This window comes from Pristiophorus japonicus, chromosome 7 (assembly GCF_044704955.1).
Source record: "Pristiophorus japonicus isolate sPriJap1 chromosome 7, sPriJap1.hap1, whole genome shotgun sequence".
Taxonomy (NCBI): domain Eukaryota; kingdom Metazoa; phylum Chordata; class Chondrichthyes; family Pristiophoridae; genus Pristiophorus; species Pristiophorus japonicus.
In genome coordinates, this window is record NC_091983.1 from 139,066,636 (window position 1) to 139,084,809 (window position 18,174).

At 44.6% G+C, this 18,174-nt stretch overlaps 1 protein-coding gene and 1 non-coding gene across 2 annotated transcripts in view; one reads left to right on the forward strand and one right to left on the reverse strand.

The window, feature by feature from the left end:
* The window catches only part of LOC139266862 (G-protein coupled receptor family C group 6 member A-like), a 53,534-nt gene extending 39,347 nt beyond the window's left edge, over positions 1–14,187 (reverse strand). The window contains exons 1-2 of the mRNA XM_070884471.1: positions 13,944–14,187; positions 6,916–7,219 (exon numbers count right to left, since the gene is read on the reverse strand). Of these exons, the coding sequence (XP_070740572.1) occupies positions 6,916–7,219; positions 13,944–14,146 (507 nt within the window). The 5' untranslated portion in view covers positions 14,147–14,187. The remainder of the gene's footprint in view (positions 1–6,915; positions 7,220–13,943) is intronic.
* LOC139267593 (U2 spliceosomal RNA) lies at positions 8,114–8,310 on the forward strand. Its single transcript, XR_011593924.1, has one exon. It is a non-coding gene; the product is annotated as a U2 spliceosomal RNA (small nuclear RNA).
* Positions 14,188–18,174: the final 3,987 nt, after the last annotated feature.

Consider the following 18,174-nt stretch of genomic DNA (forward strand, 5'->3'; position numbering starts at 1 on the left):
CCAAAGGGCAGAAAACGCTAGTGGGAGTTGAGTACAGACCACCAAACAGTAGTAGTGAGGTTGTGGACAGCATCAAACAAGAAATTAGGGATGCGTGCAATAAAGGTACAGCAGTTATCATGGGCGACTTTAATCTACTTATAGATTGGGCTAACCAAACTGGGAGCAATACAGTGGAGGAGGATTTCCTGGAGTGTATTAGGGATGGTTTTCTGGACCAATATGTCGACTGGGTGATGTATAATGAGAAAGGACTAATTAGCAATCTTGTTGTACGTGGTCCCTTGAAGAAGAGTGACCATAATATGGTAGAATTCTTTATTAAGCTGGCGAGTGACACAGTTAATTCAGAGACTAGGGTCCTGATCTTAAGGAACGGTAACTTCGATGGTATGAGACGTGAATCGGCTGGAATAGACTGGCAAATGATACTTAAAAGGGTTGAGGTGGATAGGCAATGGAAAACATTTAAAGATCACATGGATGAACTTCAGCAATTGTACATCCCTGTCTGGAGTAAAAATAAAACGGGGAAGGTGGCTCAACCGTGGCTAACAAGGGAAATTAAGGATAGTGTTAAATCCAAGGAAGAGGCATATAAATTGGCCAGAAAAAGCAGCAAAGCTGAAGACTGGGAGAAATATAGAATCCAACAGAGGAGGACAAAGTATTTAATTAGAAGGGGGAAAATAGAGTATGAGAGGAAGCTTGCTGGGAACATAAAAACTGACTGCAAAAGCTTCTATAGATATGAGAAGAGAAAAAGGTTAGTGAAGACAAATGTAGGTCCCTTGCAGTCAGATTGAAGTGAATTTATAATGGGGAACAAAGAAATGGCAGACCAGTTGAACAAATACATTGGTTATGTCTTCACGAAGGAAGACACAAATAACCTTCGGGAAATACTAGGGGACCGAGGATCTAGTGAGCAGGAGGAACTGAAGGAAATCCTTATTAGGTGGGAAATTGTGTTAGGAAAATTGATGGGATTGAAGGCCGATAAATCCCCAGGGATGATAGTCTGCATCCCAGAGTACTTAAGAAAGTGGCCTTAGAAATAATGGATGCAATGGTGATCATTTTCCAACAGTCTATCGACTTTGGATCAGTTCCTATGGACTGGAGGGTAGCTAATTTAACACCACTTTTTGAAAAAGGAGGGAGAGAGAAAATGGGTAATTATAGTCTGGTTAGCCTCACATCAGTTATGGGGAAAATGTTGGAATCAATTTTTAAAGATGAAATAGCAGCGCAATGGGAAAGCAGTGAAAGGATCGGTCCAAGTCAGCATGGATTCATGAAAGGTAAATCATGCTTGACAAATCTTCTGGAATTTTTTGAGGATGTAATTTATAGAGTGGACAAGGGAGAACCAGTGGATGTGGTATATTTGGACTTTCAAAAGGCTTTTGACAAGGTCCCACACAAGAGATTGGTGTGCAAAATTAAAGCACATGGTATTGGGTGTAATGTACTGACATGGATAGAGGAGTGGTTGGCAGAAAGGAAGAAACATAGAAACATAGAAAATAGGTGCAGGAGTAGGCCATTCGGCCTTCGAGCCTGCACCACCATTCAATGAGTTCATGGCTGAACATGCAACTTCAGTACCCCATTCCTGCTTTCTCGCCATACCCCTTGATCCCCCTAGTAGTAAGGACTACATCTAACTCCTTTTTGAATATATTTAGTGAATTGGCCTTCAACAAACTTTCTGTAGTAGAGAATTACACAGGTTCACCACTCTCTGGATGAAGAAGTTTCTCCTCATCTCGGTCCTAAATGGCTTACCTCTTATCCTTAGACTGTGGCCCCTTGATTCTGGACTTCCCTAACATTGGGAATATTCTTCCTGCATCTAACCTGTCTAAACCCGTCAGAATTTTAAAAGTTTCTATGAGATCCCCTCTCATTCTCCTGAACTCCAGTGAATACAAGTCCAGTTGATCCAGTCTTTTTTGATATGTCAGTCCCGCCATCCCGGGAATCAGTCTGGTGAACCTTCGCTGCACTCCCTCAATAGCAACAATGTCCTTCCTTAAGTTAGGAGATCAAAACTGTACACAATACTCCAGGTGTGGCCTCACCTAGGCCCTGTACAACTGTAGTAACACCTCCCTGCCCCTGTACTCAAATCCCCTCGCTATGAAGGCCAATATGCCATTTGCTTTCTTAACCACCTGCTGTACCTGCATGCCAACCTTCAATGACTGATGTACCATGACACCCAGGTCTCGTTGCACCTTCCCTTTTCCTAATCTGTCACCATTCAGATAATAGTCTGTCTCTCTGTTTTTACCACCAAAGTGGATAACCTCACATTTATCCACATTATACTTCATCTGCCATGCATTTGCCCACTCACCTAACCTATCCAAGTCACTCTGCAGCCTCATAGCATCCTCCTCGCAGCTCACACTGCCATCCAACTTAGTGTCGTCAGCAAATTTGGAGATACTACATTTAATCCCCTCATCTAAATCATCAATGTACAATGTAAACAGCTGGGGCCCCAGCACAGAACCTTGCGGTACCCCACTAGTCACTACCTGCCATTCTGAAAAGTATCCATTTACTCCTACTCTTTGCTTCCTGTCTGCCAACCAGTTCTCAATCCACGTCAGCACACTACCCCCAATCCCATGTGCTTTAACTTTGCACATTAATCTCTTGTGTGGGACCTTGTCGAAAGCCTTCTGAAAGTCCAAATACACCACATCAACTGGTTCCCCCTTGTTCACTCTACTGGAAACATCCTCAAAAAATTCCAGAAGATTTGTCAAGCATGATTTCCCTTTCACAAATCCATGCTGACTTGGACCTATCATGTCACCTCTTTCCAAATGCGCTGCTATGGCATCCTTAATAATTGATTCCATCATTTTACCCACTACTGATGTCAGGCTGACCAGTCTATAATTTCCTGTTTTCTCTCTCCCTCCTTTTTTAAAAAGTGTGGTTACATTGGCTACCCTCCACTCCATAGGAACTGATCCAGATTCAATGGAATGTTGGGAAATGACTGTCAATGCATCCGTTATTTCCAAGGCCACCTCCCTAAGTACTCTGGGATGCAGACCATCAGTTCCTGGGGATTTATCCCATCAATTTTCCCAACACAATTTCCCGACTAATAAGGATTTCCCTCAGTTCCTCCTTCTTACTAGACCCTCTGACCCCTTTTATATCCGGAAGGTTGTTTGTGTTCTCCTTAGTGAATACCGAACCAAAGTACTGTTCAATTGGTCTGCCATTTGTTTGTTCCCCGTTATTTCTTCCCCTGATTCTGACTGCAGGGGACCTACGTTTGTCTTTACTAACCTTTTTCTCTTTACATATCTATAGAAGCTTTTGCAGTCCGTCTTAATGTTCCCTGCAAGCTTCCTCTCGTGCTCTATTTTCCCTGCCCTAATCAAACCCTTTGTCCTCCTCTGCTGAGTTCTAAATTTCTCCCAGTCCCCAGGTTCGTTGCTATTTCTGGCCAATTTGTATGCCACTTCCTTGGCTTTAATACTATCCCTGATTTCCCTTGATAGCCACGGTTGAGCCACCTTCCCTTTTTTATTTTTACGCCAGACAGGGTGCACAATTGTTGTAGTTCATCCATGCAGTCTTTAAATGTCTTCCATTACCCATCCACTGTCAACCCCTTCAGTATCATTCGGCAATCTATCCTTGCCAATTCACGTCTCATACCTTCAAAGTTACCCTTCTTTAAGTTCTGGACCATGGTCTCTGAATTAACTGTTTCATTCTCCATCCGAATGCAGAATTCCACCATATTATGGTCACTCTTCCCCAAGGGGCCTCACACAACGAGATTGCTAATTAATCCTATCTCATTACACAACACCCACCCAAAGATGGCCTCCCCCCTAGTTGGTTCCTTGACATATTGGTCTAGAAAACCATCCCTTATGCACTCCAGGAAACCCTCCTCCACCGTATTGCTTCCAGTTTGGTTAGCCCAATCTATATGCATATTAAAGTCAACCATGATCACTGCTGCACCTTTATTGCATGCACACTTAATTTCCTGTTTGATGTCCTCCCCAACATCACTTCTACTGTTTGGATGTCTGTACGCAACTCCCACTAATGTTTTTTGCCCTTTGGTGTTCTGTAGCTCTACACATATAGATTCCACATCATCCAAGCTAATGTCCTTCCTAACTATTGCATTAATCTCCTCTTTAACCAGCAATGCTACCCCACCTCCTTTTCCTTTTATTTTATCCTTCCTGAATGTTGAATACCCATGGATGTTGAGTTCCCAGCCCTGATCATCCTGGAGCCACATCTCTGTAATGCCAATCACATCATATCCGTTAACATCTATTTGCACAGTTAATTGATCCACTTTATTACGGATACTCCTTGCATTAAGACACAAAGCCGTCAGGCTTGTTTTTTTTAACACCCTTTGTCCTTTTAGAATCATGACGTGGCCCTTTTTGTTTCTTGCCTTTGTTTACTCGGCCTTCCACTATTGCTTTTTACCTTTCTTCCATCTGTTTCTGACTCCATATTACTTTGCCCTGTCTTGCAGCATACGTTCCCATCCCCCTACCATGTTAGTTGAAACACTCCCGAACAGCAGTTGCAAATGTTACCACCAGGACATCAGTTCCAGTCCTGCCCAAGTGCAGACCATCCCTTTTGTACAGGTCCCACTTCCCCCAGAACTGGTTCCAATGTCCCAGGAATTTTAATCCCTCCCTCTTGCACCACTGCTCAAGCCATGTATTTATTCTAACTATCCTGCTCCCTCTACCCTGATTAGCACATGGCACTGGTAGCAATCCAGAGATTACTACCAGAGAGTCGGGATTAACGGGTCCTTTTCAGAATGGCAGATAGTGATTAGTGGGGTGCCTCAGGGCTCAGTGCTGGGACCCCAGCTATTTACAATATACATCAATGATTTAGATGAAGGAATTGAGTGTCATATCTCCAAGTTAATAGAGTGGACAAGGGAGAACCAGTGGCTGTGCTGTATTTGGACTTTCAAAAGGCTTTTGACAAGGTCCCATATAAGAGATTGGTGTGCAAAATTAAAACACATAGTATTGGGGGTAATGTACTGACATGGGTGGATGGTGGTGTGAGCTGTGAGGAGGATGCTAAGAGGCTGCAGGGTGACTTGGACAGGTTAGGTGAGTGGGCAAATGCATGGCAGATGCAGTATAATGTGGATAAATGTGATGTTATCCACTTTGCGGGCAAAAACACGAAGGCAGAATATTATCTGAATGGCGGTAGATTCGGAAAAGGGGAGGTGCAATGAGACCTGGGTGTCATGGATCATCAGTCATTGAAAGTTGGCATGCAGGTACAGCAGGCGGTGAAGAAAGAAAATAATATGTTGGCCTTCATAGCTTGGGGATTTGAGTATAGAAGTAGGGAGGTCTTACTGCAGTTGTACAGGGCCTTGGTGAGGCCTCACCTGGAATATTCTGTTCAGTTTTGGTCTCCTAATCTGAGGAAGGACTTTCTTGCTATTTAGTGAGTGCAGCGAAGGTTCGCCAGACTAATTCCCGGGATAGCAGGGCTAACATATGAGGAGAGACTGGATCGACTGGGCCTGTATTCACTGGAGTTTACAAGGCTGAGAGGGGATCTCATAGAAACATATAAAATTCTGACAGGACGGGATAGTTTAGATGCAGGAAGGATGTTCCCGATGTTGGGGAAGTCCAGAACCAGGGGACACAGTCTAAGGATAAGGAGTAAGCCATTTAGGACTGAGTTGATGAGAAACTTCTTCACTCAGTGAGTTGTTAACCTGTGGAATTCTCTACCGCAGAGAATTGTTGATGCCAGTTTGTTAGATATATTCAAGAGGGAGTTAGATATGGCCATTACAGCTAAAGGGATCAAGGGGTATGGAGAGAAAGCAGGAAAGCGGTACTGAGGTGAATGATCAGCCATGATCTTATTGAATGGTGGTGCAGGCTCGAAGGGCCGAATGGCCTACTCCTGCACCTATTTTACATGTTTCTGTGTTTCTATGAATGGAGGTACAGGCACGAAGGGCCGAATGGTCTACTCTTGCACCTATTTTCTATGTTTCTATTCTACCCTGTATGCTAATTGACACCCGGGAGCTCTAGTTTTGGGAGATCTGTCCTTTTTCTTTGTGGGAACATATTTGCTCTGAACCCTCTCTGTCTCCTCCTTGAATGCTTCTCACTGCTCTGACACCAATTTAGTTTCAAGTAGCTCTTTCCAGTCACTTTTGCTAAATCACATCTTAGCTTCGTAAAATTGATCTTTCCCCAATTGAGAACTTTTACTCCAGGTCTAGCTTTGTCCTTTTCCATAACTACACTGAATCTAATTGAGGTATGATCACTACCACCAAAACACTCTCCCGCTAATACCCCTTCCACCAGCCCAGCTTCATTTCCTAAAGCTAAGTCCAGAATAATACTTGCAGGAGTAATGCACTAGGCAGTAACATATGACAGAATTGCTAATATTTGTGCTAACAATATTTAGCAATTTTATGAGGGGAAGGAAAAATGGAGAGAAAAAAATGGCTTTGGAATAAGTTATCATTGAATGTAACTTTAGTGGATAGTATAAATGGGCTTTCTAGCCAAATAGATGTGTTTCTGAAAAGAGAAGGCATTGAGGGGTATGGTGGTTTGACAGGATTGAAATCAATTTAAAAAAAGGGCAGGTTTATTGGACTGATGGCCTTTTCCTTTTCCTAAATGTTTATTTTCTTATGTCCTCTGAACTCTCGAATGTGTTACCTCATTGTTACACAATTCTAGTTGTGTATTATCCGATATAACATATATAAGGAGAATAATGCAAGACTATATGAGATGATATGCAGGACAAATACTAAAATAATTTGACAGAAAAATGAAAAATGTCCAGATCCAATGAAGAAACCTTAGTTACCTGAGGCATAAGATGTATGTTTAACAACCTTGCAACTGCAATGCTGACTTCTGAGATAGCAGATCCTATAACTGCCCTTACTTTTGGCAAATAATCCGTATAATTACACCGAACCTCAACACAGTTGTCTGAAGAGTTGGATTTAGAAAGGAACCTCAAGCTCGCTCTCAGTGCCATTGTAGGCTCCAAACAAGTGTCATATAGTTCATATCCCAGTTTGATTCCAGGTAATAGAGTCGAATTGTTTACCATCTCTATGGAGTAGATCATGGCGAGAACTTTTACTAAACCTCGCACATCAAACCTGAACATCAGAGAGTAACAGAAATAGAAATAAGAATGGTAAATTATAAACAGATGAACATTGGATGTACAGTATTACAATTATTATGATCAATATTAATATTAGTATTGTAATAATTAATATTATTATGTTTACTATTATTATTATTATTATTCTACTACTGTTGCTACTAAAAAGAAAGAACTTCCATTTATACAGCACTTTTCATGGCCCACGGACATCCCAAAGTGCATTTGAAGTGTAGTCACTGTTGTAAAATAGGCAATGTGGTAGCCAATTTGCAAACAATCAGAAATTAAATAAATGACCAGATTATCTTGAAGCATTTAAAGAGCTGTAATCTACAGGGCTACAGACCTAGTGCTGGAAGATAGGGTTAGGCTGGGTAGCTCTTTTTCAACCGGCACTGGCACGACAGGCCGAATGGCCTCCTTCTGTGTCGGAATTTTTCTATGATTCTATGATCTGGTTCTGGGTGTTGTTTGAGGAATAAATGTTGGCCAGGACAGCAGAATAATTCTTCTGTTCTTCATCAATTAGTGTCATTGGATCTTTTATGTCCACCCGAGAGGACAGGAAGCATGCGCACATTTCTGGCCAGAACTGCACCACCCGCTATATTGGATAAGATAGCAGGAGTGCAGATTGGAAATATTTAAAGGCCAGAATAATTTATTCAAATTAGTATCCTGCTCATCTTGCAGGACCTGTTTTTGATTTTTGAATGCCCCAGCGTTTCACTCGCCATGTGGTGAACTCACGCAGCACAACACGGTGCTAACAAGCAGGAAGGACCCCATTCTTACCTAAATGTGGAGCTGGGAGGAACAGGAGTGCCCCTCTGACCCCACAGTAACTCCGCCTGGCTACTAATCAGGTCTTCAAGTGAAACATTTCGCTTCTCGGCCTTTTGGCTAAGATCATGCGTAACTGACCTGACAGGGGAGTAACCATGACCCCAACGTGGTTCTCCCTGGATCAGGAAGGTGGTTCTCCTATGCTTTTTGGAAATAGGAGGTGGGTGGGGTGGCTTGACCCATCCACCTCCACGGAGGTGTGTGGGGTTGCTGACCCATCCACCTCCATGGCACGAACCTGGTATTGCAGTACTTCCAGGAACGGTGCTTGGGTTCTAGGCCTTTTGGCTAAGAGCATTAGCGCAGGGTGATCCTTGATGTGTGCAAGGTGACCTCTGGCGTTTGTGATCTGACAAAGAATTGGAAAGATTGGCTACGAAAAATTAAAAAAAAAAAAAAATTTACTGAAGGGATAAGGGACACAAAAGACAATTCTATGGATAAATTTAATCATGTTATTGTGAAAAATAATTTTTTGATTTAAAAAAAAACCCTTATTTCAGACATTGGAAATTTCAGAAATGGAGACAAAATAGTAAGTCAACATTTTTTTCAGCAAATAATTTTGAGTGATTTTTGAGGATCACATAGCTATAAGTACTCTACAGGATATTCAGTGTAATGGTTGGGGTTATGTGGCACTTCAAACATTGAAAGTTCTATTGCAGCAGCATCTACTGGAGTCAGCAGTAATTACAAAAAATGATAAGTTTTCTGTAAATTTTGTATTACTTGAAGCTGTCAATAGAATGCATGCCCCATGTATTAAATATCAAACAGCAACAAAAAGAAAAGTTAAGTATCATGCTGGGCTTTTCTAAAAGTTAAGTATTATCCTTTTTCTATCGGATTTCTTAACCTTACTGACAGAAACCTGACCAATCAAAACTCAACTGTAATAATACTAATTGTTGGTGAGGACTCCATCTACCTGTCACAGATGTACCTGTCCATGACAGTATTGGTAGGAGGGACCACTGCACAGTCCTTGTGGAGATCAAGTCCCATCTTCACACTGAGAACAACCTTGAACACGTGTGGCATTACCACTGTGTTAAATGGGATAGATTCAGAACAAATCTGGCAGCTCAAAACTGGGCATCCATGAGGCACTGTGGGCCACCAGCAGCAGCAGAATTGTATTCCACCACAATCTGTAACCTCATGGCCCGGCATATCCCTCATTCTACCATTACCATCAAGCCAGGGGACCAACCCTGGTTCAATGAGGAGTGTAGAAGAGCATGCCAGGAGCAGCATCAGGTGTATCTGAAAATTAGGTGCCAACCTGGGGAAGCTACAACACAGGACTACATTCATGCTGAAAAGTGGAAGCAGAATGCTATAGACAGAGCTAAGCGATCCCACAATCAACGGATCAGATCAAGACTCTGCAGTCCTGCCATATCCAGTCATGAATGGTGGTGGACATTTAAACAACTAACAGGAGGAGGAGGCTCCATGAATATTTCCATCCTCAATGATGGTGGAGCCAAACACCTGACTGCAAGAGACAAGACAACCTACACCAGCCAGAAGTGCCAAGTGGATAATCCATCTCAACCTCCTCCTGAGCGCCCCAACCCCCCCACACCGCGCCACCCCCCCGCCCCCCCCCGCATCATAGAAGTCAGTCTTCAGCCAATTTGATTCACTCCACATGATATCAAGAAATGGCTGAGCATAGTAGATATAGCAAAGCCTATGGGCCCCAAAAACATCCCGGCTGTAATGCTGAAGACTTGTGCTCCATAACTAGCCATGCCTCGAGCCAAGCTGTTCCAGTAGAGCGACAATACTGGCATCTACCAAACAAAGTGGAAAATTGCTCAGATGTGTCCTGCCCACAAAAAGCATGAAAAATACAATCTGGCGAATTACTGCCCCACCAGCTTACTCCCAATCATCAGCAAAGTGATGGAAGGTATCGTCAACAGTGCCTTCAAGTGGCAATACTCACCAATAGCCTGCTCACTAATGTCCACTTTGGATTCTGCCAGGAACACTTGCTCAAGACCTCATGACAGCCTTGGTCCAAACATGGACAAAAGAGCTGAATTCCAGAGTTGAGGTGAGAGTGACTACCCTTGACATCAAGGCAGCATTTGACCAAGTCTGGCACCAAGAACCCGAGTAAAATTGAAGTCAGTGGGAATCAGGGAAAAAACTCTCCACTGGCTAAAATTATACCTAGCACAAATGAAGCTGGATGTGGTTATTGGAGGCCAATCATCTCAGCCCCTGGACATTGCTGCAGGAATTCCTCAGGGCAGTGAGCTTTTCTCAACCATCTTCAGCTACTTTAGCAATGACCTTCCTTCCAATATAAGATCAGAAGTGGGGATGTTTGCTGATGATTGCACATTCTTCAGTTCCTTTTGCACATCCTCAGATAATGCCTGCAGGCAGCAAGACCTTGACAACATTCAGGATTGTGATGCTAAGCAGCAAGGAACATTTGCACCACAAAATTGTCAGCCAATGACCATCTCCAAAAGAGAAAGTCCAACCACCTCCTCTTGATATTCAGTGGGATTACCATCATCGAATCTCCCACCATCAACATCCTGGGGGTTACCATTGACTGGAACCTAACTGGACCAGCCACATAAATACTGTAGCTACAAGAGCAGGTCAGAGGCTGGGTATTCTGCAGCGAGTGATTCACCTCCTGACTCCGCAAAGCCGTTCCATCATCTACAAGGGACAAGTCAGGAGTTTAAAGGAGTGAAGGAGTCACCATCTTCTGCAGTCTGCTCTCCTACCGATCAGTGGAGGTGCTGAGGCCCAACTTCATGCAAGTAGCAGTGGTGTAATGGCAGCGGTACATTAACCCCTGAATCAATATCTGCCATGGTGTCAGCAAATTAGCTGGGCCAAACTGTCTTGGCAGCAACTGAGCTGCAGCAGTCTACAGCTGGGGACTTACATGTGCGAGCACCTCAAGGGTCCAAAACATTTGGATCTGTAGCATTTCACCAGTTTTGCTCCAATATAACCTCCTCCAGCCCTACAATCCTTCGAGATCTCTGCGTTCCTCCAATTCTGGCCTCTTGTGCATCCCACTTTCCTTCGTTCCACCATTGGCAACCATGTTGTCCAGGCTCTGAGCTTTAGAATTCCCTCGTTGAACCGTTGCAATTCTCCACCTCTTTCCTCTTTAAAGCCCTTCTTAAAACCCACCTCTTTGACCAAACTTTTGGTCACCTATCCTAATATCTCCTTACGTGGTTCGATGTCAAATTTTGTCTGATAATGCTCCGATGAAGCACCTTGGGACGGATAATATTAAAGGTGCTCTATAACTGAAAGTTGTTGTTGTGCACGGGGTATCCCTTGTCCCCCAGCAGCCATCCTGTCACAGGGTCGAATATTGGAGTAGAATGTCTCAGGATAAATGCATCGTGGCAGCTCCCTGGGTATTCATGCACAGACCTGCATGATGGTGTTCCTGTGATCGGTCGGTGACAGTACATTGATGAAGTGGTGTCCTTTTCTATTGCCCTGATGACAACATGTATGCAGTTAATACGCCCTGTACTCAAGGGAAGCCAATCCCTGCTGCAACCCTTCCCAAGCTCGCTACTGTTGACTGCTGAAATCCATGGAGAAGGTAATATACTGGTCATCCCTGGTGAACAGGGCATTAGTGACCTGCTTAATGCAGCTCTGTACTGCAGACTGTGATATGCGGTTGATGCAGACTGAAAGTATCCAGTAGTGAAAAAATGAAGGGCTGTGGTGACTTTGATAGACATTGGTAAAGCATGGCTCCATGGCACAAGAGGCAGCAGAGCATGTTCCAGGAGGCCGCAGAGGTCTTTAACAGCCTGCCTGGAGAAGCCTCATCCTGCACTGCTCCTTAGATAGGTCCAAAATGGTCATTCTTGGTCTATAGACCCTGGGTGCTGGGTATGGCCTCCTATGAGTAGCCCCCCTTGTCTACTGTCTTCTTAAAGGCTGTTGCTGGCTGCTGAGGTTGCTGCTGTTGCTGCTTCTCCTCCTCCAAATGTTATTCTACGCAGAATAAACACCATAATACCTTGCATTTATATAACACCTTTAGATAATAAAATGTCAGAAGAAGCTTCTAAGGAGCGATTATCAAACAAACTTTGAGACTGAGCCACAAGAGGAGTTATTAGGATAGGTGACCAAAAGCTTGGACAAAGAGGTAGGTTTTAAGGAGCGTCTTAAATGAGGAGAGAGGTAGAAAGGCGGAGAGGTTTATGCAGGGAATTCCAGAGCATAGGGCCTCGACAACTGAAGGCACGGCCACCAATGCTGGAGCGATTAAAATCAGGGATGTGCAATTGACCCAAATTGGAGGAATGCAGATATCTGGAAGGGTTATAGGACTGAAGGAGGTTACAGAGATCGGGAGGGGTGAGGCCATGAAGGGATTCAAAGAGAAGGGTGAACATTTTTAAAGTAGCAATAATTGCATTCAAAATAAAGATTGAAAGTTCACAAAGTGTGATAAGGCTAAAAATGTCCCACGTCAATGTGACTGATTCTTATTTGCCCTCTGAAGTGACCTTGCAATCCACTTAGTTGCATCAAACCACTACAAAGAATAACACAATATGGGCAATGGTAAACAAAAGCTGGTGTCCTATTGTTCTATGGCACAAGCCATGGGTGTTCCAACAAATAATTTAACCTTGCTTATTAAAGGCTCTAATGATATAAATGTCCTGCAGGATCATATGCATCACAACAATGAAAGACATGCGGTATAATCCCTTATAAGTTGCCAAGGAGATCTAAGCCAATAATAACCCACAAGCACCAATGGGGTTCTCAGTGGTATTGACCTGTATTTTTTTTAACATGTTGCATCTTCATTTCTATCATAAGGCAAAATTATTTGAACAATTTGAAATAGTGCATCAGGATTCTAGTTATTATTTAAGTGTATTATTTTATTATGCTTCTAAAAGCGCTAAGGCAAAGGATTGCAGAAACTTAGGGCCTGAAATTGATGCACTCACTGCCCACTGCCGCTGACTGCCGCCCACTCCCGCCGATATTCCTCCTCGGGTTGCGCCCAGTGCCAGTTTTGATCTGGTCTGGAGCGGGCGGGAGGGGAGAGCCACCAGGAACCACCTGCTGATGTCAGCGGATGGCCGAGTGGCGTAAGTGGACTCCTGCCCGCCGAGATGCCAGATTGGTGCAGGCGGGAGTCGGCGGGAGTCAGTGTCAGAACGGGGGTGGACTGCTGTGAGGAGGCTGGTTTGTCCCCGACGGAAGATATGAAGAGCTGAAAAAAAAGGTGAGTAAACATTTTTTAAATTATTTCCTTTACAGTGACTTCTGGTATGGGGTTCCCTGAAGGTGTTCTGATGTTTTTTTTTAATGCTTTTGGACCCGACTCTATCCTTGGTGGCACTTGGCTGGCAAGCGCCTTTGCCGCCGAATTTGGGAGGTCCCGTCAGCTGCTGCCCAGATTGGCAGCGCAAGTCCCTCATTTGCCGCCCGCCGCCATTATGAAGGACATTTTTGATGAAAAACCCCCGAAAGTACCGTCAGCTACCTCGGCGGCCATTGGCGGTCGTTTGGGCGGCACTTGGGCGGGCGGGGGCCTTCACCAAATTCGGGCCCTTAAAAGGTACAAAATGATTGGTTGTGTTACAGGGTGCCTTATAATGTGCAAAAGAATTTCCCCTCCCCTTCTGCATTTTAACAATGTTGGTAAGATAGAAAAGCTTAATGAGTTTACGTCAATTCACTTCTTTAAGTCAATGTATTAATCGCTAACGAAAACTTTCAATATAGAACAATAATTTTTTATATCAATTACACTGACTTAAGTTATCATAAAATACATATCTTTCCTTTTGTTATATTTTAAATCAGTCACTTACCCTTCACAATTTTGGCCTTTTGGTTTTTTGATATCCACTAAATTTACAATCTTTTCATGTACTGGGAAGAGACCACCAATGATGATATCTCCTGGAACCCAGGTGTTGTCAAAATCTTCAAGAATTTCACAAGCATGTAGCGTATTGATAGATAAGGTGCACAGTGCAAGTAACACGTTGTACAAAATCATGATTCTGAGCATTTCTAAATAGTTTCCAAATGACAGATTAGCTCAGGCTGTGATTTCTGTTTTTACACAGCCGGCAAGTTCCTGGTATCTGCCGGTTACACAAGAAAACAGAGTCTTAAATATTCAGCCACACCTTGTTTAAAAGTTTCTGCTTCTCTCATTGGTGTTAAAGGTAGGTTCCTGGATTGTCAAGAAACTATTGGCACCAATCAGAAATGCACTGTTGTATCCTCATTGCACAGGTGTTAGATTACAGTTTAATTCCTTTACATCTTGTTGTAGCTAGTTTTATTCTTGACTGCTTCGACAATTTTATCGGTTTGTCTGAATGAGATTTTATCACCAAAAGGTGAGATTTATGTAAGCATCGGGGGTATTTTAACTGCCAACGAGAAGCTGATAGTTCTTGAGTTAGTTTCTTGCCTGCCCTCTGCAGTATGATTTTAAGTGGACAACAAGTGGCTCCCGGCTTCTGGATCTTGGCCATCATCGGCAGTCAGATAGTGTAGGGAAGGGGATTTCGGGGTCTCGGTAAGGAAAGTGGGGAGTCCTGGCCAACAACAACAACAACAACAACTTTTATTTATAGAATCGTCGGGCTAGAATTTCATCGGCCTTTCCGCTGCGTTTTTCGGCGGTATTCCTCGTTTTTGGCGGAAAACCATCCGGTGGGTATTTCATCACAGTGTACCCCCGGCGGTTTCAAAATACCACTGCAGAGCGGACCACCAGCGTGAAACACTGAAAAAACCGCTTCCGTCCAAGTTTGGTGGTAGCAGTGATCCGTAGTCGATGAAAAAAAAACGCAGAGGAGAAACCAGCCGGAGCAGCCATTCGATCGGCAATAGGTATGAAACCCTGCAAAAAAAGGTAAGTTAAAGGGCTAGACTTTCCACTTTGCTGGCTATCCCCCTCAAAAATGGACGATGTTCCAGCCTTGGCAATGTGTTAGCCTTCATGATCGCTGGAATATCGTCCATTTTCTGGATCGCGATTTTCGGCTCAGCGATAACCCAGCGATGTGAAATGGGCCCAGCGATAGCCCAGTGATGTGGAAGGCAAAGCGTCCCTAGCAACGGCCTTCTGCGCATGCATTTTTTTCGTGGACATTTTTTCCCGCGATTCAGGAGGTCAGGGGTCATCCACAAATGCACAGAAGGCAAAGGGATAGAGAGCGAGAGAGAGAGAGAGAGAGAGAGAGGATGGAGTGTGAGGATGAATGCAGACACAGAGAGGAGAGAGTAAAGAGAGAGAAAGAGATTATTACAGGAAGAGAGAGAGAGAGAAAGTGATGTCTGATTCAGAACACAATATGCATGTATGCATGATGTGGAGGGGGGAGGAATAGGGCCAAACCCTTTTCTGATGAGGCCAATGAGGCCCTCGTCACGCAGGTGCACTCCCGGTGGGCCCAATTTACCCGGGGTTGGCATGGGAAAGCCCCACCCTAGGCGTATCGGAAGATATGGGGCGACATCGCTGACATGGTCAGGTCGGCATCCCATGAGGCAAGGGGGTCTGATCAGTGCCGGAAATGCTGGAACAACCTAGTTGCTTCGGCAAGAGTAAGTAGGATTTTGTATTGTAATGATGCAAATTGTAATTATATTTAATCTCCTGGATTGAATTTAAGCTTGTTGTTCTGACATATATTACATATATTCCCTGCTAAGACCTGGACAGGGCTATGAACCTATGCCCTTTTTAAGTCTCTCTGGCTGCTGTCACTTACGCAGTGACCCATCATGGACTGGGGGAAGAGTTGCCTGCCCCGGGACACTTTTGTACATCAGCTCCTGTCATTGCCGAGTTCAATGGAGATTGTAGTCGAGAGAGATGAAGTGTCAAGCATTAGCTCCTAAACACGATCTTTGATATAACTGTGCATCAATTGTGGATAAAAACCCTATTAGCTTATAATGTTGGAAACTGTTGACTTTCTATGATAGTACCTTAGCTCATGCCATGCTCTTGTCACGTTTGCAGAGGAAGTTATTGAACAATAGGAGGGAGCAGAGGTGCACCGGAGGAGGCCCTGCTCAGCTCCAGCAGCTGCCTGAGATCGAGGAGCATGCGGCGGTTCTTGTAGGGACTGTCAGTCGCTCGGCCACTGCCCGTTGTATTGCAGAACCCACCCATGCATCATGTGAGTAATGTGTCAAGCAGTGTTAATTTAATGTTAAAGTAATGTGACATCATTTAATTATAATATACGAATGATGTCATGTTATGCATGCAGCCTCTGTGCTACTCTGATTGACAACATAAGAACATAACCTAAGAGCAGGAGCAGGCCATCTGTCCATTGTCCCCTTCTCTGTCCGCTCCCCATAATCCTTCAGTCCCTTATCATTCTGTCTATCCCCAATTTATCCAGCTTCCACAGCTCTCTAGGCCACTGAATTCCACATAGATGTATTACCATGTGGACTACCAAATGATGCATTAATCTCTAACATCTCTCGGTAACATTTATTGTAGTAGTGCTTATCCTCGTACGTATGCCAGTGCAGCACAAGACACAAGATTCATGTGTACCCTTCTGTTCTAATTGTGTTTTACAGATCGCCCAGTACCAGAGGCGCAAAGGGAGGCACTAGCAACAGCGCCAGCATCGCTGGAGGTGCTCATGACCACGGGTGGTGAGGAGGAGGAAGAAGAGGAAGAAGAGGAAGAGCATGAGACTACCGAGCCTGAGGATGAGGATGCCCCTAACATCTATAACATCCCTGAGACAAGTGTTGAACCTGTGGGACCTGTGGCCATGAGTTTGTTTTTGCACGAAGAGGTAGCGGGACCAAGAGGCATGCAGCCGGCGATGCCAAGGCGCTCATTTGTGCTCACGCAGACCTCACAGAGGTCGGGTCAGCGAGGTCAGCACACGCCTAACCTGGTCGATCGGATTGAAGGCTTGACAAGACTGTGCGAGGAGACTGTCATGATTAGTCGCAAACATCTCCAGGCGTTTGTGGAGTTCAAGCGTGACTTTTCCTGGGTGTCTGCTCACCAAGCGGAGGCATCGCAGCAGACGCTCGTGGAGATGCGTGCACAGACCGCCGCTACTATTGCCTTGTGGCATGCGTTGTTGGCGGGACACGGCACTGCACCCCAAGGTGCCGTGATCAGACACACCACAAGCACCAGCACACAAGCGAGTCAGGAGGAAGCACTTCAATCTGACCCAGAAGGTGATTGCCCAGCTTCGCTTTCCCCTCCAACAACCCCCCAACAGGCGATCACGCCACCATCACACCCACCAAACAGGAAGTCTTGACGTTCCCGCTACACGCCAGCATCATCTGGCGTGTAGCAGGCAACCAAAACGGGTGGGTGGAGCTAGGACATGGGGGCGTCCAGGATCTGGAGGGAAACGTGGCCGCAGGTAGGGAGTGGGGGGGGGGGGGGGTGCAATGATTTTTATATTGTTAATATTGTTCAAATTGTTTTTTATTGTTGTTTTTATTGTTGTTTCACTGTTGGGTGTGGGTTGGGGGGTCGGTGGGGGCAAGGGGGTGGTGGGGGGGGGGGGGTCGCGGTGGGAGGTAAGGTGTTATTTTAAAATAGTTAACAAGTTTTGTTAATATTAAAAAAAATTAACTTTACAATTGTTGTGCAGTGTCTTCGAATAACGTAAGTTAAGGTAAAACATGAATGAAACTGTTGTAAAACAATGGCCAGGCCAGACCAGGCAAGGATGAAATGTAACTCAACGCAAATGCAACTGTTGTCTTTCCATAACCGTAACTGTAACTGTTCCCAATGTAAGTGCATGCAAACCATTCATTTATGAGCTGCTGGCACAACTGCTTTGCAGCTGCATAATTTCCACAGTGAGTTGGGGGGGGCGGGGGGGGTGGCGTGGCGATGGGGGACGGTGGAACTACAGACTCATCACCAGGCTGATTTTCCTCCCCGAGGTCCTCACCAGCCTCCTCCTCTTTCTCCTGCTCCTCGTCGTCATAAGCACATAAGAACATAAGAATTAGGAACAGGAGTAGGCCATCTAGCCCCTCGAGCCTGCTCCGCCATTCAATAAGATC